At 43.6% G+C, this 25,948-nt stretch overlaps 1 protein-coding gene across 2 annotated transcripts in view; it reads left to right on the top strand.

Annotated features, from left to right (window-relative positions):
- Positions 1-25,948, top strand: part of cul3b (cullin 3b) — a 100,737-nt gene that overhangs the window by 32,502 nt on the left and 42,287 nt on the right. For both annotated transcript variants that reach the window (XM_078563731.1, XM_078563730.1), the window contains exons 2-4: positions 13,908-14,105; positions 14,505-14,618; positions 20,338-20,498. In XM_078563731.1, the coding sequence (XP_078419857.1) occupies positions 13,908-14,105; positions 14,505-14,618; positions 20,338-20,498 (473 nt within the window). The remainder of the gene's footprint in view (positions 1-13,907; positions 14,106-14,504; positions 14,619-20,337; positions 20,499-25,948) is intronic.

Raw genomic sequence — 25,948 nt, 5'->3', positions numbered from 1 at the left:
AGTATTACAGTTGAATAAAGTCAACTACAGAGGCATGAGGGAGGAGCTGGCCAGAATTGACTGAGGGACGAGCCTAGCAGGAAAGACAGTGGAACAGCAATGGCAGGAGTTTCTGGGAATAATTTGGGGGAGACAGCAAAAATTCAACCCTAGGAAGAAGAAGCATACTAAAGGGAGGACGAGCTAACCATGGCTGACAAGGGAAGTCAGGGTCAGCATAAAAGCTAAAGAGAAAGCATACAATGCAGCAAAGAGCAGTGGGAAACCAGGGGATTGGGAAGCCTACAAAGACCAATAGAGGACAACTAAAAAAGAAATAAGGAGGGAGAAGATTAAATATGAGGGTAAAGTAGCCAGTAATATAAAAGAAGATTGCAAGAGTTTTTTTAGATATATAAAAAGTAAGAGAGAGGCAAAAGTGGACATTGGGCCGCTGGAAAATGACGCTGGAGTAGTAGTAGTGGGGAACAAAGAAATGGCGGAGGAACTGAATAGGTACTTTGCGTCAGTCTTCACAGTGGAAGACACGAGTGACATCCCCAAAGTTCAAGAGAGTTGGGGGGCAGAGGTGAGTATTGTGGCCATTACCAAGAAGAAGGTGCTAGGAAAACTGAAAGGTCTGAAGGTGGATAAATCACCTGGACCAGATGGATTACACCCCAGAGTTCTGAAGGAGATAGCTGAAGAGATAGTGGAGGCGTTAGTGGCGATCTTTCAGGAATCACTGGAGTCAGGGAGGGTCCCAGAGGACTGGAAAATCGCTAATGTAACCCCCCTGTTTAAGAAGGGAGTGGGGCAAAAGATGGGAAATTACAGGCCGATTAGCCTGACCTTGGTTGTTGGTAAGATTTGAGAGTCCATTATTAAGGATGAGATTTCAGAATACTTGGAAGTGCATGGTAAATTAAGGCAAAGTCAGCATGGTTTCATCAAGGGGAGGTCATGCCTGACAAATCTGTTAGCATTCTTTGAGGAGGTAACGAGTAGGTTAGACAAAGCCGAGCCAATGGATGTTATCTACTTGGACTTCCAGAAGGTCTTTGACAAGGTGCCGCACAGGAGGCTGCTCAGTAAGATAAGAGCCCATGGTGTTAGAGGGAAGGTACTAGCATGGATAGACGATTGGCTGTCTGGCAGGAGGCAGAGAGTGGGGATAAGGGGGTCCTTCTCAGGATGGCGGCCAGTGACTAGTGGAGTTCCACAGGAGTCAGTGTTGGGACCACGACTTTTCACTTTATACATTAATGATCTAGATGAAGGAACTGAGGGCATCGTGGCTAAGTTTGCAGATGATACAAAGATAGGTGGAGGGACAGGTAGTATTGAGGAGGCGGGGAGGCTGCAGAAGGATTTGGACAGGTTAGGAGAATGGGCAAAGAAGTGGCAGATGGAATACAACGTGGGCAAGTGTGAGGTCATGCACTTTGGTAGGAAGAATAGAGGCATAGACTATTTTCTAAATGGGGAGAGAATTCAGAAATCTGGAGTGCAAAGGGACTTGGGAGCCCTAGTCCAGGATTCTCTTAAGGTTAACTTGCAGGTTGAGTCGGTAGTTAGGAAGGCAAATGCAATGTTGGCATTTATTTCGAGAGGACTAGAATATAAAAGCAGGGATGTGCTGCTGAGGCTTTATAAGGCTCTGGTCAGACCACATTGAGCAATTTTGGGCCCCGTATCTCAAGAAGGATGTGCTGGCCCTGGAGAGGGTCCAGAGGAGGATCATGAGAATGATCCCAGGAATGAAAGGCTTAACATATGAGGAACGTTTGAGGACTCTGGGTCTATACTCGATGGAGTTTAGAAGGATGAGGGGGGATCTGATTGAAACTTACAGAATACTGAAAGGCCTGGATAGAGTGGACGTGGGGAAGATGTTTCCATTAGTAGGAGAGACTAGGACCCGAGGGCACAGCCTCAGAGTAAAGGGAAGACCTTTTAGAACAGAGATGAGGAGAAACTTCTTTAGCCAGAGAGTGGTGAATCTATGGAATTCATTGCCCCAGAAGGCTGTGGAGGCCAGGTCATTGAGTGTATTTAAGACCGAGATAGATAGGTTCTTGATTGGTAAGGGGATCAAAGGTTACGGGGAGAAGGCGGGAGAATGGGGTTGAGAAACTTATCAGCCATGATTGAATGGCGGAGCAGACTCGATGAGCCGAATGGCCTAATTTCTGCTTCTATATCTTACGGTCTTATGGTCTTATTTTAATTGACTCTTTTAATGCTAATTTTATGCTGGTTGTCTTTGAATGAAGTCACTCAGTATGATCTTCAAAATTAGACTTTGCAACCTATTAGGGAAACAGCTTGACCGTAGTAGAAAAATAATGCATACCAGGTCGCATGGTTTAATGCTTTGCTCTGTATGCATCAAAACATCCCATTAACTGTGAACAATTGTCTAGGATGTTGGGTTATGATGTAAAAAATGGCACTTCTACTGCAGTATGATTTCTTTCATGAGATGTAGATGTCACTGGAAGGGCCAGCATTTGTTGTGCATCCCTAATTGCCCTTGAGCTGAGTGGTTTGTTGGGCTATTTCAGAGGGCAGTTAAGAGCCTGGAGTCACATGGAGGCCAGATTGGGCAAGGGTAGCAGATTTCCTTCCCTGAAGGGCATTATGGGTTTTTACAATAATAGATGCTGGTTGTCACGGCCACCATTGTTGACACTAGCTTTATATTCCAGATTTATTAATTAAATTTGAATCCCACCAACTGCCGTGATGGAATCTGAATCCATGTCTAGGCTTTAGCCTAGGCTTCTGGGTTCCTAGTCCAGTGATATTACCAGTACACCACCGTCACTTCAAATGTCATGTTCAAACTTTTTTTTTACACTATTGTTATCAAAGTATCGTAATACAAAAAGGAACTCTTGGTGCACACACAACTGGAAGAAGAATGTCTTTAGCCTCTTGATTGACCAATATAAACCCACTGATTATTTAACAACAGTTAAACTTTCAAGCTTTAATAGAATATGTGCTTTACACTTCAGTAGGTTAATGCATTGTGTTTGTTCCACATGGAATGATGTTCCTATTTTTACATGGAGTCGTAATTTTCCAAAACTCACTTGATTTGCGAATTGTTTGAGAAAATTGTAATATCGCTCCATGATTTAAAGCAGAAGGGAGAGAAAACACAGTTAACTGCAGATTTAATAAATCCTAAATTAGTTGTAGGGATAAGTACTGGAATCTGTCCTGAGTGACTGAGACTGACTCTCCGATCCACAGATTGATACCTGTCAATGTAAGTTTGTAAAGCATAAATCACATCTGACTAATCACATTGAATTTTTTGAGATCATTAGTATGGAATAAAGGATTGTGTATATATAGGTTATACAGACTTCCAGAAGGCATTTAAAGGCTCTACACAAAAGATTATTAGAAAAAATAAAAGTTTACAGATTTGGAGTTCACCTTGAACATGCGTTGCAAGTTATTTGGAATGGGGCAGACAGAAGATGAGATGAAGGAAACTTACTTAGATTGGCAGGATGTGACCGGTGCTGCTGGTCAGGGATCTGTACTGACCCTTCAGTGTTTAACCATTCTTACCTGTGAGCTGGATGAAGGTGTAGACAATTGTATATTCAAGTTTGCATATGAAACTTAAGTTGGGAGGCACATTAAGCTGCGCAGGTGGGAGCAGGAAGTTACACGGGCATAGGCAGTTTAAAGGAGTGATCAAAGCTGTTACAAATGAAGTTCCATGCGGGAAAGCATAATGCCATTAATTTTGGATTCAAGAAAGACAAATTGGAATATTTTCTTGATGGTAAGAAACTCAGAAACCAGCAAGAAGATTTGCATGTTCATGTATACTAATCATTCTAAAGCTATTGACAAGTACAAAAATAATCAGAAAAGCTGATGAAATTGGGGCCTTTAAATTGATAGACTGGAATGCAAAGGGGAGGGAATTGTGCTTTGGTTGTACAGAGTCTTGGCCAGACCCATCTGGCGTGCAGCCTAGATCTGCCAGAATATGCAAGGACTTAAATTATGAGGGCTGCTTGCAAAAAAAGTTTGGCTTGTATCTCCTTTAGCTTAGAGGGTTCAGGGTGATCTAATCAAGATATTTAAAATGACAGGGGTTGATGGGTTAGCCACAGAGAAACTATTTACGCTGGTGTATGGAATCCAGAACAGGAGGTACTGTTTTAAAATTATTCCAGGAATTATTCTCTCTCTCTCTCTCTCTCTCTCCCCCCCCCGCCCCCCCAGAGTGTAGTAGAAATATGAAACTCGTTCCCCCACCTACCCTGACCCCCCACCCCCATCCCCAAAAAATAATCTGAGGATGTTGGGTTAACTGAAGAGTTTAAGATTTAGATTGATGCATTGTTTTTTTAGGCAATGACAACAGCAGCTTATATTTACATAATGCTTTTAACATATTGAAATGTCCCAAGGCGCTTCACAGGAGAATTATAAAACAAAGTGTATCAATGAGCCACATGAGTTATTAGGCTGCATAACCAAAAGTGTCTTAAGCGAGGTAGAGAGGCAGGGAGGTGTAGGAAGGCAATTCCAGAGCTTGGCCTCTAATAGTTGAACAATTATGTTTGGGAATTCACAAGAGGCCAGAATTAGAGGAGTGTAGATATCTTGGAGGGTTGTGGAGTTGCAGGAGATTACAGAAGTAGGGAGGGACAAGACCATGGGAGGGATTTGAAAACAAAGATGAGAATTTTAAAATTAAGATGTTTCTTGACTCGGAGCCAGTGTGATTTAAGACACAGGTAGCACAGTTTTGGATGGCCTCAAGTTTGTGGAGAGAAGAATGTGGAACACCAGCCAGGAGTGCATTGGAATAGTCAAGTCTAAAGGTAATAAAGGTATGAATAATGGTTTTGGCAGCAGATGAGCTGAGACAAGGATGAAGTTGATGTTACCGAGGTGGAAAATGGTGGCCTCAGAGATGACACGAATATGAGGTCAGTAGCTCAACTCAAGATCATATGCGACGCCAAAGTTGTGAACAGACTGGCTTATTCTCAGACTGTTGCCAGGGAGCAGGATGGTGTCAGTAGATAGGGAATGGCAAAAACAATGGCTTGAGCCTCCCCAGTATTTAATTGGAGAAAATTTCTGCTCACCCAGTACTGGATGTCTGATAAGCAGATTGATAATTTAACAACTATGGAGGAGTCGAAAGAGGTGGTGGTGAGGTAGAGCTAGGTATCGTTGGCATACGTGTGAAAACTAATGCCATGCCTTAAGCTGATCGGCTGGATTTTACGTGTCCCTGCTGGGCATGTTTTCAGTGGGAGGCGGAGCACATAAAACAGAGCAGTTGCCCAGACCACCACATTCCCACTCATACCATGCTAGTTGGGTCCCCATTTCCATTTGTAAATAAATAAGGATCAACTGAACTTGTTAACAAGCCAATTGATCCTGATAATATGCTGTCCATGCCATAATACAATTGGAATGGGCAGGCCACTTATTTAAAAAAAAAAGTTTTCAAAGGGGCAGGAAGGAAGGGGTACTCTCCTTAGGAGGTGCCCTTTACACATTGGAGGTCAGCCCCTTTAAGATAACATGCACCCCTCCTCCCCACCTGTTCTCCAAAACACACTCCCCCACTCCATTCTATAAGCTGGCCAAACCCTCCTCACCCAATACCTCAGATTTGGCTCACTCTCGGATTCATTAGGCTGCCTCCTTGGGACTGGTCCCAACAGTCCCAGTAGTGCCCATTACTGAGGGGCGGAAATCTCACTGTTAGCCAATGTAGCCCACATGCAGGGTGTTTTTAAAAATTCTTTCATGGAATGTGGGTGTCGCTGGTTAGGCCAGCATTTATTGCCCATCCCTAATTGCCCTGGAGAAGGTAGTGGTGAGCTGCAGTCCATGTGGTGTAGGTACACCCACAGTACTCCTGTCAGGGAGGGAGTTATAGGATTTTGACCCAGCGACAGTGAAGGAACAGCGATATGGTACCATGTCAGGATGGTGAGTGGCTTGGAGGGGAACTTGCAGGTGGTGGTATTCCTATTGCATCTGCTGCCCTTGTCCTTCTAGGTGGTAGAGGTCATGTGTTAGGAAGGTGCTGTCAAAGGAACCTTGGTGAGTTTCTGCAATGCATCTTGCAGATCGTACACACTGCTGCCACTGTGCATCAGTGGTGGAGGGAATGGGTGTTGAAGGTGGTGGATGGGTTGCCATCAAGCAGGCTGCTTTGCCCTGGATGGCTTCTTGAATGTTGTTGGAGCTGCACTTATACAGGCAAGTGGAGAGTATTCCATCACACTCCTGACTTGTATCTTGTCGATGGTTGACAGACTTTGGGGAGTCAGGAGGTGAGTTACTCACCACAGGATTCCTAGCTCTTGTAGCCACAGTATTTACATGGCTGGTCCTGATTGGTTTCTGATTAATGGTAACCACCCCCCAGGATGTTGATAATGGGGAATTTAGCGAGGCTACTGCCATGGAATATCAAGGGGCGATGGCTGGATTCTCTCTTGTTGAAGATAGCCATTGCCGGGCACTTCTGAGGGATGAATGTTGCTTGCCACTTATCAGCCCAAGCCTGAATGTTGTCCAGGTCTTCTGCATATGGGCATGGACAGCTTCAGTTTCTGAAGAGTCGCAAATGGTGCTGCACATTGTGCAATCATCGGCAAACATTCCTTATGATGGAAGGAAGGTCATTGATGAAGCAGCTGAAGATGGTTGGGCCTAGGACACTACCCCGGGCAAGTCCTGCATTGATGTTCTTGGTCTGAGATGATTGACTTCCAATAACCACAACCATCTTCTTTTGTGCTAGATATGACTCCAGCCAGTGGAGAGTTTTTCCCCGATTCCCATTGACTCCAGTTTTGCTAGGGCTCCTTGATGCCACATTCTTGGCCTTACCCTCACCAATCTATCTGTCGCAGATGCATCTGTCCATACACATTTCTTGTGGAGTCCAGTCTTCACATTGAAGATGCCTGCCATGTGTTATGTGGCACTACAACCATGCTAAATGCGATACATTTCAAGTGGATCTAGCAACTCGAGACTGGGCATCCATGAGGTGCTGTGGGCCAGCAACAGCAGCAGAATTGTATTCAACCACAATCTGTAATCTCATGGCTCAGTATATCCCCCACTTAACCATTACCATCAAGCCAGAGGGTCAGCCCTGGTTCAATAAAGAGTGCAGGAGGGCAATTAAACAGCTCACTGGAGGAGGAGGCTCCACAAATATCCCCATCCTCAATGATGGGGAGCACATCAACATCTGTGCAAAAGACAAAGCTGAAGCATTTGCAATAACCTTCAGCCAGAAGTGTCGAGTGGATGATCCATTTTGGCCTCCCCCTGAGGTCACCAGCATCACAGATGCCAGTCTTGAGCCAATTCAATTCACTCCACATGATATCTAGAAACACCTGAGGCACTGGATGCTGCAAAGAATACAGGCCCTAACAACATTCCGGCTATAGTACTGAAGACTTCTGCTCCAGAACTAGCTGCGCCCTTAGCCAAGATGCTTCAGCACACCTTCAACACTGGCATCTAAAAGGCAATGTGGAAAATTTCCCAGGTATATTCTGTCCACCAAAAGCAGGACAAATCCAACCTGGCCAATTTGTTTTTCCCTCTTGTTGGTTCCCTCACCACCTGCTGCAGACCCTGTCTAGCAGCTATGTCCTTTAGGACTCAGCCAGGTGCTACCGAGCCACTCTTGGTGATGGACGTTGAAGCCCCCACCCAGAGTACATTCTGTGCCCTTGCTGCCCTCAATGCTTCCCCCAAGTGATGTTCAACATGGAGGAGTACTGAGTAATAAGCTGAGGGGTAGGTTGTAATCAGCAGGAGGTTTCCTTGCCCATGTTTGACCTGATGCCAGAGTTGATGTTGAGAACTCTCAGGGCAACTCCTTCCCAACTGTATACCACTGTGCTGCCACTTTTGTGGGGTCTGTCCTGTCAGTGAACAAAGAACAAAGAAAAGTACAGCACAGGAACAGGCCCTTCGGCCCTCCAAGCCTGCGCCAATCATATTGCCTGTCAACTAAAACATTTTGCACTTCCGGGGTCCGTATCCCTCTATTCCCATCCTATTCATATATTTGTCTAGCTGCCTCTTAAACACCACTATCGTACCTGCTTCCACCACCTCCTCTGGCAGCGAATTCCAGACACTCTGCGTAAAAAACTTGTCCCACACATCTCCTCTATAGTTTTCTCCTCTCCCCTTAAATCTATGTTCCCTAGTAATTGACTCTTCCACCCTGGGAAAAAGCTTCTGACTATCCACTCTGTCCATGCCACTCATAATTTTGTAAACTTCTATCAAGTCGCCCCTCAATCTCCGTTCTCTCCAGTGAGAACAGTCCGAGCTTCTCCAACCTCTCCTCATAGCTAATAACCTCCAGACCAGGCAGCATCCTGGTAAACCTCCTCTGCACCCTCTCCAACGCCTCCATATCCTTCTGGTAATGTGGCGACCAGAATTGCACGCAATATTCCAAGTATGGCCTAACCAAGGTTCTATACAGCTGCAGCATGACTTCCCAGCTTTTATATTCAATACCACTGCCAATGAAGGCAAGCATGCCATATGCCTTCCTGACTACCTTATCCACCTGCGTTGCCACTTTCAGTGACCTGTGGACCTCTGCCCGTCAATGCACTTAAGGGTTCTGTCATTTACTGTATAATTCCTGCCTGTATAAGACCTTCCAAAATGCATTACCTAGCATTTGTCCAGGTTAAACTCCATCTGCCATTTCTCCGCCCAAGTCTCCAACCGATCTATATCCTGTTGTATCCTTTGACAATCCTCTTCACTATCTGCAACTCCTCCAACCTTAGTGTCATCTGCAAATTTACTAATTAGCCCAGTTTCATTTTCCTCCAAATCATTTACGTATACTACAAACAGCAAAGGTCCCAGCACTGATCCCTGCGGAACTCCACTAGTCACAGCTCTCCATTCAGAAAAGCACCCTTCCACTGCTACCCTCTGTCTTCTATGACCAAGCCAATTCTGTATCCATCTTGCCAGCTCACCTCACCAGTGGGACAGGACATACCCAGGAATGGTGATTGTGATCTCTGGGGCATTCATTGTCTGTAAGGTATGATTCCATGAGAATGACTATGCCAGGCTGCTGTTTGACTCGTCTGTGGGACAGCTCTCCCAATTTTGGCACAAGCCCCCAGATGTTAGTAAGGAGGACTTTGCAGGGTCGACAGGGCTGGGTTTGTCACTGTCATTTTCAGTGCCTAGGCCAATGCCAGCTGATCTGTCTGGTTTCATTCCTTTTTGTAGACTTTGTAGCGGTTTTGATTCAACTGATTGGCTTGCTAGGCCATCAAAGAGTTACTGCTGTGGGTCTGGAATCATGTGTAGGCCAGACCAGGTAAGGACAGCAGACTTTCTGCCCCAAAGGTCATTAGTGAGCCAGATGGGCTTTTATGATAATCGACATTGGTTTCATGGTCACTATTACTGAGAGTTGCTTTTTAAGTCTAGATTTATTTAAATTCCTCCAGATTCCGTGGCAGGATTCAAACTCATGTCCCCAGAGCATTAGCCTGGGCTTCTGGATTACTAGTCCACTGGCATTCCCATTAAGCCGCCACCTCCCCCTGATTGGACCTGTCTGCACCCGCCTCTCCCCATAAAATTCAGCCTGATGTCTCCAAAGGGCAGCATATAGATGAGAAATAGGAGTAAGCCTATTAAATGCAGATAATTAAAGGTGAGGCACAGATCATCTGTGATCTAATTGATAGACTTGAGCTGACACTCTACTCCTGTTTCTGTGTTCCTTAACTAAGTATAAACAATGTTATGACTTTAGTTACTAATTTAGTAAAGTATTAACCTAACAGTTAAATAAGGATAAACAGACATGGCAAGGCAGCAAGGTGCATCATGATTGCATCATGTGGAAGTTTATGGAAAACATTATGATCTCGGACAACCATATCTGCTGTGATTTGAGCAACTTCGGTTCAGAATTGTTGAACTGGAGTCTGAGATGCAGTAGTTGTGAGGTGTTCGGGGAGGAGAGAGTTACCAGGACACTTCCAGGAGGCAATCACACCCGTTGAATTAAGTAGAACTTTGAGATAGTCAATAGTCAGAGATAGAAAGGTGTGCCTGCAAGTGAGGCAGGTATGAGAATCCAGATAGTAGCGATGGAGGAGGCTTGGCCCTTGGCTTTAACCAACAGCTGTGAGGTACAAGCTACCTGTTTGGATGATCACAAAGACTGCAGGGTGGGTGTGCAAGCAAACCATATCATGATGCATGAAGCAATTCAAGTGGCAGAGGGGAGTGACAAGGAATGTGGTGGTGATACTATCATAAGTGGAAGAGATACTGTTCTCTGCTGCTGCGACCAAGAGTTCCCAAGGTTGTGTTACATGCCTGTTCCCAGAGGTAGAGGCATCTCCTTGAGCCTAGAGACGAGCTTAGAGTGGGAGGATCCTGTTGTGGTTCATGTAGGAGCCAAAGGCATAGGTAGAGCTAAGATTGATGTTCTGCTGAGAGAGTTTGAGGATTTAGGGTCCATATTAAAATGCGGAACCTCAAAGACAATAATCTCTGGATTGTAATCTGAGCTATACACCAATTAGCATTGGGCCGAACAGATTAAAAAATTAAATGCATGGATCAAAGAATGGTGTTGGAAGAAGCTGTTTTCAATTTGTGGAGCACTTGTATCAGTACTGGGGAAGGAGGGAGCTGTTCCATTGGGATGAACTCTATTTAAACCAGGCTGGTATAAGTGTCCTAGCAAATCACATAACCAGGATTTTAAATTAAAAGGGCAGGGGGAGGAATAAGTTGGTGGGAGATTTAGAAACCTAAAGAGAAAAGTCGGGGTAATAGAGCACAATATTGATTTGGATAAAGTCAAGCAGAGTGGGACAGGATGGAACGGAGAGTTTAAAGGTATAGTACATCAATGAATGAGGCCCACGTGAAGACCAACAATAAAAATAAAATTAAAGAATGTTTATCGTAATGCACGAAGCATTTATAAGGCTGATGAGTTAGTGGCACACATAGAGAGAAATGATTTCGAACTAATCGCTGTTAGAGAGACATGTTTACAAGGTGACCAAGGATAGGAACTAAATATTCCAGGCTACCCAAAAGGAGGAGGAGCCTTGATAAATTATGACATAAGGACATTTGTGACAAAGGATCTTGGCTGAGAAGATCAGGAAGTATGCATCCACTATCTCTGCAGCTGCCTCTTTTAGATGTAGACCATTAGGTCCTGGGTGTTTGTTGGCTTTAGCCCCTTAATTTTCTCTAATTCTTTTTCTCTGCTGATGTTAATTACCTTGAATTCTACGCTCTTATTAGCCCCTTGATTACACTTATTTCTGGTTATGTAACTTGTGTTGTCTGCTATGAGACGGGCAAAATATTTGTCCAGTGTCTCTGCCATTTTCTCATTCCCCATGATAGTTTCTCCTATCCCTGCCTGTAAAGAACCAACATTTACTTTAGCTACTTTCTTCCTTTTTTATCTGTTTGTGAAAGCTCTTATTTGTTTTTAGACTCCTGGCTAGTTTACTCTCGTTCTATTTTTCCCTTTTTAATCAATCCTCAGGCTTACTGCTATTTTTTTGCAACATTATAAACTGCTGCTTTTAATCTAATACTATCGTTAAACTTCCCTGGCAAGCCATAGATGGATCTTGCTTGCTGAGCTTTTTAATGGAATGTATTTTTGTTGAACATTTTGAATTGTTCATTTAAATGTTTCTTTATTTACCACCATTCCTTTTCATCTATTTAACCAGTCAACCTTAGCTGCCCTCCCTCTCCTGCCCATGTAATTGTGTTTTTTTAAGTTTAAGATTTTTGTTTGAGCTGCATGTGGAGTTCAGTTATATTTTTGATCGCTTTTCCCAGAGCATCCTTTGCTATGAGATTACGAATTAAATCGGCCTATTGCACAATAGGAGATCTATGATAGCTTTACCTGTAGTTGATTCCACCACATATTGTTCCAGGAAAATGTCGCAAAAGCATTCTACAAACTTGTCTTCCAGGCTACCTTTGCCAATTTGATTTGTCCAGTCTACATGAAAATTAAGTCCCCAACGGTTACTAGATTGCCTTTGTTACAAGTTCCAATTATTTCTTGCTTAATGCTTTGTCCAACGGTATAACCATTGTTAGGAGATGTATAAACTACTCCCACCATCCTTTTCTGACCCTTGTTATTCCTAATCTCTACTCATACTGATGTGTGGTTTTCCAGAATTCTCTGCCGAGATTCTAGAACAGTTCCAGCAGATTGGAAGTTAGCAAATCTAACTCTCTTAAAGAAAGAAAGGAGGGAGAAAGAATGCAGGCAATTACAGATCGGTTAACTTGACATCAGTTGTTATGGAAAATGCTGGAATCAATTATTAAAGAAGATTTAACAATGCTCTTAGCAAATCATAGTATGACCGTACAAAGTCAACTTGGCTTTGTAAAAGGGAAATCATGTTTAACAAATTTATTAGTTTTTTGAGGATGTAACTGGTAGGGTAGACAAAAGGGAATCAATAGATGTAGTAAACTTGGATTTCCAAAAGGCATTTGATAAGGTGCCACACAAAAGGTTAATTATCAGGTTAAGGGCTCATGCATTTGGGGGTAATATATTAGCATGGATGGACAATTGGTCACAGGAAAGGATGCAGAAGGTAAGGATAAATAGGGCATTTTCAAGTTGGCAGGCTGTAACTAATGGAGTGTGGCAATGATCAGTGCTGGGTCCTCGGCTAGTGACAATCTATGTTAATGATTTAATTGAAGAGACCAGCAGAAAGTTAGCATGCAGGTATAGCAAACAATTAGGAAGGCAAATAGCATGCTGGAGTACATAAGAAAAGTCTATCTACAATTATACAAGGCTTTGCTGAATCCACACCTGAAGTACTGTGTGCATTTTTGGGCTCCATATTTAAGGAAGCATATGGAGGTGGTACAGCATAGGTTCATAAGATTGGTTCCTGGAATGAGAGACTGAGTAAATTGGGCCTAAATTCGCTGGATTTTGAAGAATGTGACTTGATCTCTTTGAAACATAGAAGATTCTAAAGGGTCCTGACAGGGTAGACAGTGAGTGGTTGTTTCCCCTGGCTGGACAATCTAGGACGGAGATGAGGAGAAATTTCTTCACTTACAGGGTTGTGAAACTTTGGAATTGTCTACTCCAGAGGATTGTGGATGGTCAATCATTGTGTCTATTCAAGACTGAGATAAATTTTTGTGTTCTCAGGGAATCGAGGGATATGGGGAATGGGCAGGAAAATGGAGTTGAGAGATCAGCCATGATTGTATTAAGGGGTCGAGATGCCAAATGGTCTACTCTTATTTCTTATGTACTTATGAAAGATTATGTATTGAACCACACTTCTGTGTTCTGATTTTCTAGTATTCAGTAATCACTAATTGTACTGCTAGGTTATGGGTCTTCATGCTGCTCATATGATTAAGTGGGTTTTCCCCACTCTCTTCATCTATAAGTCTTACACTTGCATCACTATTCTGATGCCACCCTGGCTGGCCTCTTGCTTTGTATCCTCCGCAAGCTTGAACTCATCCAAAACTCGCACCAAGTCCCATTCACTCATCTCCTCTGTCCTCGCTGGTCTACATTGGATCCCAGTCCGGCAATGTCTTGATTTGAAACTTCTCATTCCTGTATGGCTTCGTATCTCACTAACTTGGTAACATCTTTCGATCCCTCACTCCTCCAATTCTGGCCTCTTGCTCATCTCCAATTTTCATTATGCCACGATTGGAAACCATGCCTTCAGCTGACTAGGCTTAAACTCTAGAATTTGCTCCCAAATCCTGATTACACTTGATTTGTTGAAATTTTAAATTCATAATTTTATGTGCATTTTGCCTTCCAGATGACTATGGATGAGAAGTATGTAAATAGCATCTGGGACTTATTGAAGAATGCCATCCAAGAGATTCAGCGTAAAAATAATAGTGGGCTCAGCTTTGAGGAACTCTACAGGAATGCATATACAATGGTATTGCACAAGCATGGTGAGAAACTATATACTGGACTGAGAGAAGTTGTAACTGAACATCTGATCAATAAGGTATGTGTGTCTTTTTTAATGAAAAAACAAAGTAATTCAGTGTGTGGGTGTTTTGGGAGAAGAGTTTGAGTTCACCTTGACTTTAGATAAATTCATAAACCCCACTGTCTAAATTTGAGTAAAGAACAACATTAAACAGATTACGTAAACAATAAGGTAAAGTTGGTTCATCAATGAAGAACTCTGGGTAGGGGAGGGGGATGTGAGTGCTTAATGTTATCATTCCATTTCATTTAACAGGAAACATTAAATGGCAAAAGCAAATTTTTTTTTCAGTATGTCTGCAGTTTTCAGATTTGATTTGATTGTATTCTTATGGTTAGTTATCAATAGTTTTACCAAATGATACTAGTATTAAAAAGATTACCCATAAAAGCTAACTGCATGTTACTTTCACAGGTACGGGAAGATGTGTTGAACTCGTTAAATAATAACTTTCTACAGACCTTAAATCAAGCATGGAATGACCACCAGACAGCAATGGTGATGATAAGAGACATCCTCATGTACATGGTGGGTAGGCTTGATACACATCACTTAATTTAAACTAATTAAACTATAACTTCTTCCACCATACTTAATTCAAGTTTACAATTTGTAGAGTTGGTGGAAATGATGGATTTTAGGAACCATTGGATAGGTTAAAATCAGTCAGTGAGGCAGTCTAATAGAATGAATTTGCCACCAGGTCTTATAATTTAACATTTGCTGTACAGATCCTGGACCCCATATCTGTGAAGCTTGGGATTGGACCCGTGTCAGATTTGGGGATTTTATGGATTTTGGGTCTTTGGCCTAGCGTGTACTTAGAATACATAAAAGTATGAAAAATGAAGAATTTTATTCAAATTGCTACCGAGGGTGCCAGCTTCGAATGTAGCTAGTTTTTGGGTCCTTCCTGATTTTGGGACACAATATAAAGGGTCTGGTACCTGTATAAAAGTGCAACACACTATTAATGCTTTGATTTAAGCTTAAATGAGAAATTTTAATCAGTGGTAATGGTATATTTTGTTTGAATAACTGCTTTGGCATTACAGTCCCATTAAACTTCATTTATCAATACACAGATGCAGAAAATAAGCTATCTAAACTTTGTCTACAGTTGAAATGGGTGAATCTTTTGTGAATGGGTGAAATCTGATTTGTCAATCGCAGAAATTGTTAAGGACACTTTTAAGATTTATGATTACCATTACTTAGAGGAGCTATAATTGATAACGTAGAATATGGTTAACACAAATTTTTCTGTTTAAAATTTACTCAGGATGTTGCTATACTGCTTTTGTGTTCTACTGGTGTGTATTTTTGTGATTAGTCCAATGTTAATTCTTCAGATCTAGTGAGACTAATCTTTCTTATTTAGTAATGTAAAATGTGAATTCAATAGTTTTACAAAAACACAGCCCCAGATCTTCGGGAGTTTGTGTGGAGAAGCATTAACAGCTTTCAATTGTTAAAAAGTAGCAACACCATAATTTAATGCAATTCAACATCTGATCGTTAGTGAAATGTCATAAATCACTAGCTACCATCAGTAGGTTTCTATATGAAACAATTGGTTGTTAGAAATCGGCTTTTAGTTTTCAATATGTGTGCTTCTAATTGTTGCCTCAAATATGTGTGTTGTGGATATTTTACAAGACTTTTATACAGTTCATCGGCTTCATTTTCTTTCCTTCTCCCAAACTTCCTCCTTTCAATTTATTTATGAGATTGAGTTTATTTTCTGTACTCTTCCGCAGTGAACTTTCAATTTTTTCTTAAGCTGTAACTAAAGCTGAGAACACCACCACCTGCATGTTCTCCTCTGATTGCCTATAATGCTAACTTGGAAATAAATTGCTGTTTCTTCACTGTGGCTGAGTCAAAATCATGTAGCTCCCTACAGCAATGTGGGTGTACCTACATTATCCAGACTGGTATAAGAAGATCTAAGTGGTATAAGAAGGTGGTTGAGCAGCACCTTGGGCGCAATTAGGGATGGATGGTAAATGCTGGTCTTGCCAATGATGCCCACATCCTATGAACAAAATGATTGGACCCTGTCCATGAATTTATTTTCTGTTACTCATTCCTCTCAGCAGTTTGTAAACTTTTGGCCCGTTTTTCACTGTACATAGTATTGTAGTTCCATAGAAAAGCATATATTGCAACTCGCATGATTCATTACCCTCTCACTCTTGTGTGCACAATTATCCACAGGAGCTAGAACACCCTAGTCATTTTCTTTCTGCTTGTTGATATGCACTCCAGACAGTAATTGTAATACTATAGAAGTAAAGTGAAAATTACACCTTTCATGATGCATGTTTCATATACCAATTCCAACCTGAAGATCTGAACAAGCGGTAAGCCTATTTGGCAAAATTTGAAGGCATTTCTAATAACTAATTTTATGGATTTATTGGTATACTTTTCATGAATTGTGAAATTAATTAAGATGAGAAATTCTGGCATCCCACTTGTTCTTAAATTTTCTCTATCACGAAATTAAATGGACTGTAATTTCCTGAGTTACAAAGAGGGGTCATATTTGACTCGATGTTAGCTCTGTTTCTGACTCTACAGATGCTGCCTGACCTGCTGAGTTTTTCCAGCACTTCGTGTTTACGTAATTCCCTGAGTTAGCTCAGCTTATCTTTCTGAAAATCGGCATTTCATTGGCTACTTTTCAGTCCTCCTGCACACTTTTACTCTCAATAGAAACACTGAATACTATTTCTAGGGCCTCCACAGTTTCTTGCTTAATTTCACTTTGGATGCTGGGATGTATCCCAGCAGTCTTGTCTTTCTTTAGCTGAACTAATTTCTCTACTGTTCTGGAATATATATCGCCTTTTTTTAATCAATTCAGGATTTACCTCCTTCTTAAAATCCTCTTTTGTAAGCACTAAAGCAATATATCTGCCAATTTCTGCTTACCTTCCAGTAATTTGCTATCTATTCTTTTGAGGATCCCACCTTGCATTTGATTATTCTTTGCAGGAGGTTGTTTTCAGTATTTGCTGGAGACAATTGGGTCCCACAGCATCTGTAGAGAGAGAAACAGTTAACATTTCAGGTTGACAGCTTATTATCAAAACTGCAAGATGTGACATAGAATGGTTGACACAGTTGGTTCAACTGGTCAGTGGTAATGTTTATAACCCGCTTTTAAATGCATCTCTGCTAATCACCTTGACTACTACTTGTAGTGATTTCCATTTTCTGGGTAAATAAGTTTCTCCTGGATTCTTTATTGGATTTATTAGTGACCATCTGAGGGATGAACAGCTATTCAGCAAGTACAGAGCATGGGAAAAGGGGGCAGAGAAAGAACAGAAGAGACAGGTTTGTGATGGGCAAGAGGGCAGGAGTGATTATGCAACATATGTGGTAATGTTAGTCAAAAGGAAGAGGTAATTGGAGAAGTATAGAAACAAAAAATGGATTTAGAGGTGATGTAAATGGCTTCAGGAAAGGGTGAGGGAAGCATGAGAAGTCTGTTGAGAAAACTGTCACCCAGAAGTGTGGCAGGAGAAAAGCAGATAGATCTCAGATATGAGGACCACACAGCTGGCCATGTATTGTACTGTTATTTGCTGTAACCATTTACAACCCTATTTCAGTCCCAAGTGATATTTTTGCCCAGTAGGGCTGTCTAATTACACATTACTTCATCCTTTACTCTCACCAAACTTCAAAAGACTGGCCTCTCAAAATTATTCCAATTGTCTTCTTAAACTTTAAGAAATAAACACACCCAGCCAAATCAGTTATTAACTTTGAAGACTATATAATTGCTCATGCCAGTGCAACTTGCACTTGCAGGCTCCCAATTAGCATCATATTGCTATTGCACAATAATTGTTTCACCATAATGAGGAGCAAAGAAAGGCGATGCGTTGAACAGATATCTGAAGATGATATCTGTTACAAAGATGCTCAAGATTTTATACCAGTTGGTTTCACAAAAAAGTTAGTTACGTGCCTTCAAAGTTGACCTCCAATCTTTGCTGCAAGGTTTATACTAATTATAAGTCAAGGGATCAACCCTGGTTCAATGAAGAGTGCAGGAGGGCATGCCAGGAGCAGTACCTGGTATACCTTGAAATGAGGCGTCAACCTGGTGAAGCTACAGCATAGGACTACTTGTGTGCCGAATGGCATAAACAGCAAGCAATAGACAGATAAGTGATCTCACAGCCAACGGATAAGATCCAAGCTCTGCAGTCCTGCCACATCCTGTCTTGAATGACGGGCAATTAAACAGCTCAGTTTAGGTGGCTGCTCCACAAATATCCCCATCCTCAATGATGGGGGAACCCAGCACATCAGGCTGAAGCATTTGCTGCAATCTTCAGCCAGAAGTGCCAAGTGGTGGTCCATCTTGGCCTCCTCCGGAGGTCCCAGCATCATAGATCTCAGTCTTCATCCAATTCGATTCATTTCATGATATCAAGAAATGACTGAAGGCACTGGATACTGCAAACTTGTGGGCCCTGACAATATTCTGGCAAAAGTACTGAAGACTTGTGCTCCAGAGCTTGCCACACCTCTAGCCAAGCTGTTCCAGTAGTTACAACATTAGCACCTACTCAACAATGTGGAAAATGACCTAGGTATGTCCTGTACACAAAAAGCAAGACAAATCCAACCTGGCCAGTTTCTGCCCCATCAACCTACTCTTGAACATCGGTAATATGATGGAAGGGGTCATCAACAATGCTATTAAGTTGCATTTGTTTAGCAATAACCTGCTTGCTGACACTCAGTTTGGGTCCCGTCAGGGCCACTGAGCCCCTGACCTCATTAACGGTCTTGGTTCAAACACGGACAAAAAAGCTGAACTCCAGAGGTGAAGTGAGAGTGACTGTCCTTATATCTAGGTAGCATTTGACTGAGTGTGGCATCAAGCAGCCCAGCAAAACTGGAGTCAACAGGAATCAGGGGGAAAATATTCCACTGGCTGGAGTCACACCTAGTGCAAAAGAAGATGGTTGTGGTTGTTGGAGGTCAGTCACCTCAATTCCAGAACTTCACTGCAGGAGTTCCTCAGGGTAGTGTCCTCGGCCCAATCATCTTCAGCTGCTTCAGCAATGACCTTCCTTCTATCATAAGGTCAGGAGTGGGGATTATTGCTGCTGTTCAAAATGTTCAGCATCATTCACATCTCCTGAAATACTGAAGCTGTCCATGTCCAAATGTAGCAAGACCTGGACAATATCCAGGCTTGGGCGGACAAATGGCAACTAACATTCGCGCCACAAATGCCAGGCAATGACCATCCCCAACAAGAGAAAATCTAACCATCACATCTTGACATTCAATGGCTGAATCCCTCACTATTGACATCCTGGGGTTACTGTTGACCAGATACTGAACTGGACTAGCCATATAGATACTGTGGCTAGGAGACCAGGTCAGAGGCTAAGAATCCTGCTGTGAATGACTCACCTCCTGATTCCCCTAAGCCTGTCCACCATCTACAAGGCACTAGTCAGGAGTGTGATGGAATACTTGCCTGGATGAGTGCAGCTCCCACAACACTCAAGAAGCTTGACGCTATTTAGGAAAAGCAGCCTGCTTGATTGGCTCCCCATCCACAAACGTTCACTACCTCCACCACCGATGCACAGTAGCAGCAGTGTGTACCATCTACAAGAGGCACTGCAGAAACTCACCAAGACTTCATAGATAGTACCTTCCAAACCCACGACCACTACCTTCTGGAAGAACAAGGGCAGCAGACGGATTGGAACACCATCACCTTCACCTTCAAGCCACCCGCCATCCTGACTTGGAAATATATCGCTGTTCCTTCACTGTTGCTGGGTCAAAATCGTGGAACTCCCTTCCTTAGATCTACACCACAAGGATTGCAACAGTTCAAGAAGGCAGCTCACTACCACTTTAACAAGGGCAATTAGGGAGGGGCAGTAAATGCTGGCCTAGACAGTGACTATGATGAATTTAAACAAATTACGGCAAAGGTTTTATGTTGCAATTCCACAGGTCGCCCTCTCATTTGTTCGAAATTGGACAGTAAAATTTGCACTCCATATTTTGGGGCATACAACTTCTATGTAGGAAAGTGATAGTTGATTCTGAACTAGAAATTTTGACAGCGAGGCATTCTATTTTGTTAAACTGGAATAAAATATGCTACAACTTCCAGAAATTAACAGGTTGTTGGTTGAAACTGTTGTACTCCAAATTACTGTCATTTCTCTTTTATTTTCCTTTGCAGGATCGTGTGTATGTTCAACAGAATAACGTAGAGAATGTTTACAACTTGGGCTTGATCATTTTCAGAGATCAGGTTGTGCGTTATGGTTGCATCCGAGACCACCTACGTCAGACTCTCCTGGATATGATTGCAAGGGAGAGGAAAGGAGAGGTAGTGGACAGGTAAATCAAGGCAATCATTTGTTATTTGGTACTAGTGCCTCAGAGCTGCTTGTAAAACTGCTGTACATATTGACCTATTTCTTTTCTGTTTTAAAGGGGGAGACACTGGTTGTAGTGGTAACTTCACTCGACTAGTAAGCCAGAGGCCCAGGCTAGTGCTACAGGGACATGGGCTCAAATCCCACCATGGCAACTAGTGGAATTTGAATTCAATTAATAAAATCTGAATTAGTGTATTTGCTGTTTACTAGGTGTTTAGTCAGTGTTGCTTTTAGTTGGTGTGTTACAGTTTTAAAACTTGGTGTGCAATTTCTTTAAGTCGGTCACTGGGGATTCAAGTCTCGTAACAGCCAACATAGCACTGCAATTAACAAATTAATTTGGTTATATCTTGAAAGCACGATACAAGGTCATTTAGTTTAATAAGTTTAATTTTTAATTTCTTTCATGGGACATTGCTCAGTAATGGTGACCATGAAACCACTGTCGATTATTATTAAAAACCTATTTGGTTCACTGGTGTCCTTAAGGGAAGGGAATCTGCCATCCTTATCTGGTCTGAGTCCAGACCCACAGCAGCGTGGTTGACACTTAATTTCCTTCTGAAATGGCCTAATAAGCCGCTCTGTTCAAGGGCAATTAGGGCTGGATAGCAAATGCTGGTCTTGCCAGAGACATCCACATCCCATGAAAGAAATTAAAAATTAAACTTATTAAACTAAATGACCTTGTATTGTACTTTCAAGATATGACCAAATTAATTTGCTAATTGCAGTGCTATGTTGGCTGTTACGAGATTTGAATTCCCAGTGACCGACTTAATTGCACACCAAGATTTCAAGTTTTAAGACTGTAACACACCAACTAAAAGCAACGCCAACTAAACCTTCCCTAGTAAGCAGCAAATATTTTAAACTACAGAAAAGTTGACCCTTACTAATGTTTGAAAGTGACCAATAACCCCACACCATAGACACATGCATTACAATGTGTTTTCCGCAAGATTGCAGTCTTCTATAGGAAACGGTTCACAGCCACTCCCAGCTTCCAATGGGTTCACATCTCCCCATTTCACAAGAATGCCGAGTAACAGTCAAAGCACTTCCCTCAGTTTTTGCAGGAATTCCAAACTGACTATCAGTAGAAAGATCCACTTCAGGAATTTTTTTTTCCTCCCGGCCTTGCCAGAACAAATCTTCCAGCCTTTAGATTGCCACAGGTTGCACCTCTTCAACTAGAGATCGCCCTTCCTTGTAAACTCTACCCGGTGACACGCTGAGAACTCATTGCCGCCTTCTCTCTGCTGACCACACCAGCTGCAGCCTTCAACCTCTCTGAGACCTCCCGCACTCGCCCTCCCGCGCTCGCCCTCGCCCTCGCGCTCGCCCTCCCGCGCTCGCCCTCGCCCTCCCGCGCTCGCCCTCGCCCTCCCGCGCTCGCCCTCGCCCTCCCGCGCTCGCCCTCGCCCTCCCGCGCTCGCCCTCGCCCTCCCGCGCTCGCCCTCGCCCTCCAGCCCTCGCCCTCGCCCTCCCGCGCTCGCCCTCGCCCTCCCGCCCTCCCGCGCTCGCCCTCGCCCTCCCGCGCTCGCCCTCGCCCTCCCGCCCTCGCCCTCCCGCCCTCGCCCTCGCCCTCCCGCCCTCGCCCTCCCGCCCTCGCCCTCCCGCGCTCGCCCTCCCGCGCTCGCCCTCGCCCTCCCGCGCTCGCCCTCGCCCTCCCGCGCTCGCCCTCGCCCTCCCGCGCTCGCCCTCGCCCTCCCGCGCTCGCCCTCGCCCTCCCGCGCTCGCCCTCGCCCTCCCGCGCTCGCCCTCGCCCTCCCGCGCTCGCCCTCGCCCTCCCGCGCTCGCCCTCCCGCGCTCGCCCTCCCGCGCTCGCCCTCCCGCCCTCGCCCTCCCGCCCTCGCCCTCCCGCCCTCCCGCCCTCGCCCTCCCGCCCTCGCCCTCCCGCCCTCGCCCTCGCCCACCCGCGCTCGCCCTCGCCCTCGCCCTCTCGCCCTCGCCCTCCCGCGCTCGCCCTCGCCCTCCCGCCCTCGCCCTCCCGCGCTCGCCCTCGCCCTCCCGCGCTCGCCCTCGCCCTCCCGCGCTCGCCCTCGCCCTCCCGCGCTCGCCCTCGCCCTCCCGCGCTCGCCCTCGCCCTCCCGCCCTCGCCCTCGCCCTCCCGCCCTCGCCCTCCCGCGCTCGCCCTCCCGCGCTCGCCCTCCCGCGCTCGCCCTCCCGCGCTCGCCCTCCCGCGCTCGCCCTCCCGCGCTCGCCCTCCCGCGCTCGCCCTCCCGCGCTCGCCCTCCCGCGCTCGCCCTCCCGCGCTCGCCCTCGCCCTCCTGCCCTCGCGCTCGCCCTCCCGTGCTCGCCCTCCCGCGCTCGCCCTCCCCCGGAGACTGAAAGTCTGTCCACGGTTAGCTCAGCTGCTCTTGCATTTGCCTTCAGGTGTGAAAATTCTGCACCTTGCTTCCAGTAAGTTTCAACCTGCGCCCCTAGTCTCCCTGGTAACCAAACCACACAGGCTTGTTGTCGAGCAGAGCTCATCACAGAGCACATGACCCTCTTCACTTTATTTTACCTTAAATTAAAGAGAATTTAACACAATATTATAAAACCTCACATTCATAACATGCGAAAATTAAATTGTGACTAATAATTTCAAAATGTTGACAGTTTTGTAGACATAATCTTTATGCTGCAATTTTTGAAGATTAGACTTATACTGAGGAAGCTAATTATTCATTTGTGGATGCAAGAAATTGTCTCCTACGAGGTTTGGTGAAGACTCTTTTGAATAACATTTGTCTAACGTATGAGTAAAATTTCATTACCCCTAGATCCTTTGTCTTCCAAAAGAGAAAATTGAGATGGGACATGATAGTATTTAAAATTGTGAAGCTTGGACACTTTGAATCCTAGTAAGTTTTTCTGCTGTGGGCAGCATATGAGCGTAGTGTGGTATTTAGAATTTTTCGACAAGAAAGAAAATAGAAAATTCAGGAGGTGTGTTTTTCTAAATGCATGGTAAATATATGAAACAGTTGCTAGCATGGTTGATGGAACCATTATGGATTTCAAGAAGGAGGTTCTTGCCAATGATTGGGCTTCAGAATTACTCGAAATGCAGCAAGGGAATACTATTGAAGTAGAGTAGATGGATCGAAGAACTTATCCTCCTGTCTGAAAATGTTTGTGGATAGTTCAAAAATTTGTTATTTGATAACTTAGATTTACATTTTACTTAAACGGATATGCATGTTCTAAAATCAATGATGGTCTAGCCTTAATGCTTAAATCCCTTTGATGCCTGACCCTGTCTTTAGCTGTAAGCTCCTACAACCCCTTGAACACTCTGCTCCTCTGCCTCAGAATTTTTATGCATTCGCCCCCTTTAAACCACCCCCCCCACCCCAGTTGGGAACCATTCCTTCAGCTGCTTAGGCAGTGCACTCTGGAATTCACTTCCTGAGGTCTGCTACGAACATACGAACAAGGTGCAGGAGTAGGCCATTCGGCCCCTCGAGCCTGATCCATCATTCAAAGACCATAGCTGATCTGATAGTAACCTCATCTGTATCCCGTCTACTCATGATAACCTATCACCCCCTTGCTTACCAAGAATCTATCTATCTTTGCCTTAAAAATATTCAAAGACTCTCTTCCTGAAAAGGCGTGGAAGCAGAGTTCCAAAGACACAAGACCCTCTGAGAGGAAAAGATTTCACCTCATCTCTATTTTAAATAGGTGAGCCCTTAATTTTAACCCCTAGTTCTCGATTCTCCCACAAGAGGAAACATCCTCTCCACATCCACCCTGTCATGACCCCACCAGGATATTGTATGTTTCAATCAAGTTGCCGCTTACTCTTAAACTCCAGCAGATACAAGCCTAGCCTGTTCAATCTTTCCTCCTAAGACAGTTATTAATCTGGCAAACCTCTGAACTGCTTCCAACGCATTTACGTCCTTCCTTTAAATAAGGGGACCAATACTGTACACAGTACTACAGATGTGGTCTCACTAGTGCTCAGGATAACTGAAACACAATCTCCCTATTTTTGTATTCAATTCCCCTCGCAATAAGTTAAGTTCTGTTAGCTTTTCTAATTTCTTGCTGTAACTGCATACTAACCTTTTGCGATTCATGCACTAAGACACCCAGATCCTGCTGTATCCCAGAGCTCTGCAATCTCTCTCCATTTAGATAATATGCTTCTCATTTATTCTTCTTGCCAAAATGGACAATTTCACATCTTCCATATTATACTCCATTTGCCAGATCTTTCCTCACTCACTTAACTTATCCATATATTTTTGTAGCCTCCTTATGTCTTCTTCATAATTTACTTTCCTACCTATCTTTGTGTCATCAGTTAATTTGGAAACCATCCCATCCATCCCTTCAAGTCATTTATATAAATTGTAAACAGTTGAGGTCCCAGCACTGATCTCTGTGTCACACCGCTCGTTACATCTTGCCAACCTGAAAAAGATCCATTATGCCTACTCTCTGCTTCCCGTTAGCCAGCCAATCTTCTATCCATGCCAATATGTTACCCCCTATACCGTGGAACTTTTATTTTAGGCAATAACCTCTGATGTGGCACTTTATCAAATGCGTTCTGGAAATCTAAGTACCGATTTCCCCTTTTTCCAAAGCACATGTTACTTACTCAAAGAAATCCAATAAGTTGGTTAAACATGATTTGCCTTTCACAAAACCATGTTGACTCTGCCTGCTTACCTTGAATGTGTCTGAATGCCCTGCCATAACATTTAATTATAGCTTCTAACATTTTCCTTATGACAAATGTTAAGCTAACTGGCCTGTAGTTTCCTGCTTTCTGTCTCCGTCCCTTTTTGAATCGTGGAGTTACATTCGCTATCTTCCAATCTAATGGGACCTTCCCCGAATCTCGGGAGTTTTGGAAAATTAAAACCCGTGCATCAACTACCTCACTAACCGCTTCTTTTAAGACCCTAGGATGAAGTCCATCGGGACCCGGGCACTTGTCAGCCCGCAGCTCCAACAATTTACTCAGTACCACTTCTCTGATTGTAATTTGCCTGAGTTCCCCTCTCCCTTCCATTTCCTGATTTATAGCGGCTTGTGGGATGTTACTTGTATCCTCTATAGTGAAGACTGATGCAGAATGCCTGTTCAATTCATCTGCCATCTCCTTATTTTCCATTAGCAATTCTCTCGACTCACTTTCTATAGAACCAACTTTATTAACTTGTTTCTTTTTAAAATATTTATAGAAATTCTTACTATCTATTTCTATATTTCTGGCTAGGTTTCTCTCGTACTTTATTTTTCTTTCCTCCTTATTAATCTTTTTGTCATCCTTTGCTGTTTCTTATATTCTGTCCAACCTTCTGGCCTTCCACCTGTCTTTGCACAATTATATGCTTTATCTTTAAGTTTGATAACTATCTTTAACCTTTCTAGTTAACCACGGATGGTGTGTCTGTT

Source organism: Cetorhinus maximus, chromosome 19 (assembly GCF_964194155.1).
Source record: "Cetorhinus maximus chromosome 19, sCetMax3.hap1.1, whole genome shotgun sequence".
NCBI lineage: Eukaryota > Metazoa > Chordata > Chondrichthyes > Lamniformes > Cetorhinidae > Cetorhinus > Cetorhinus maximus.
This window is presented reverse-complemented; position numbering and strand designations above follow the sequence as displayed.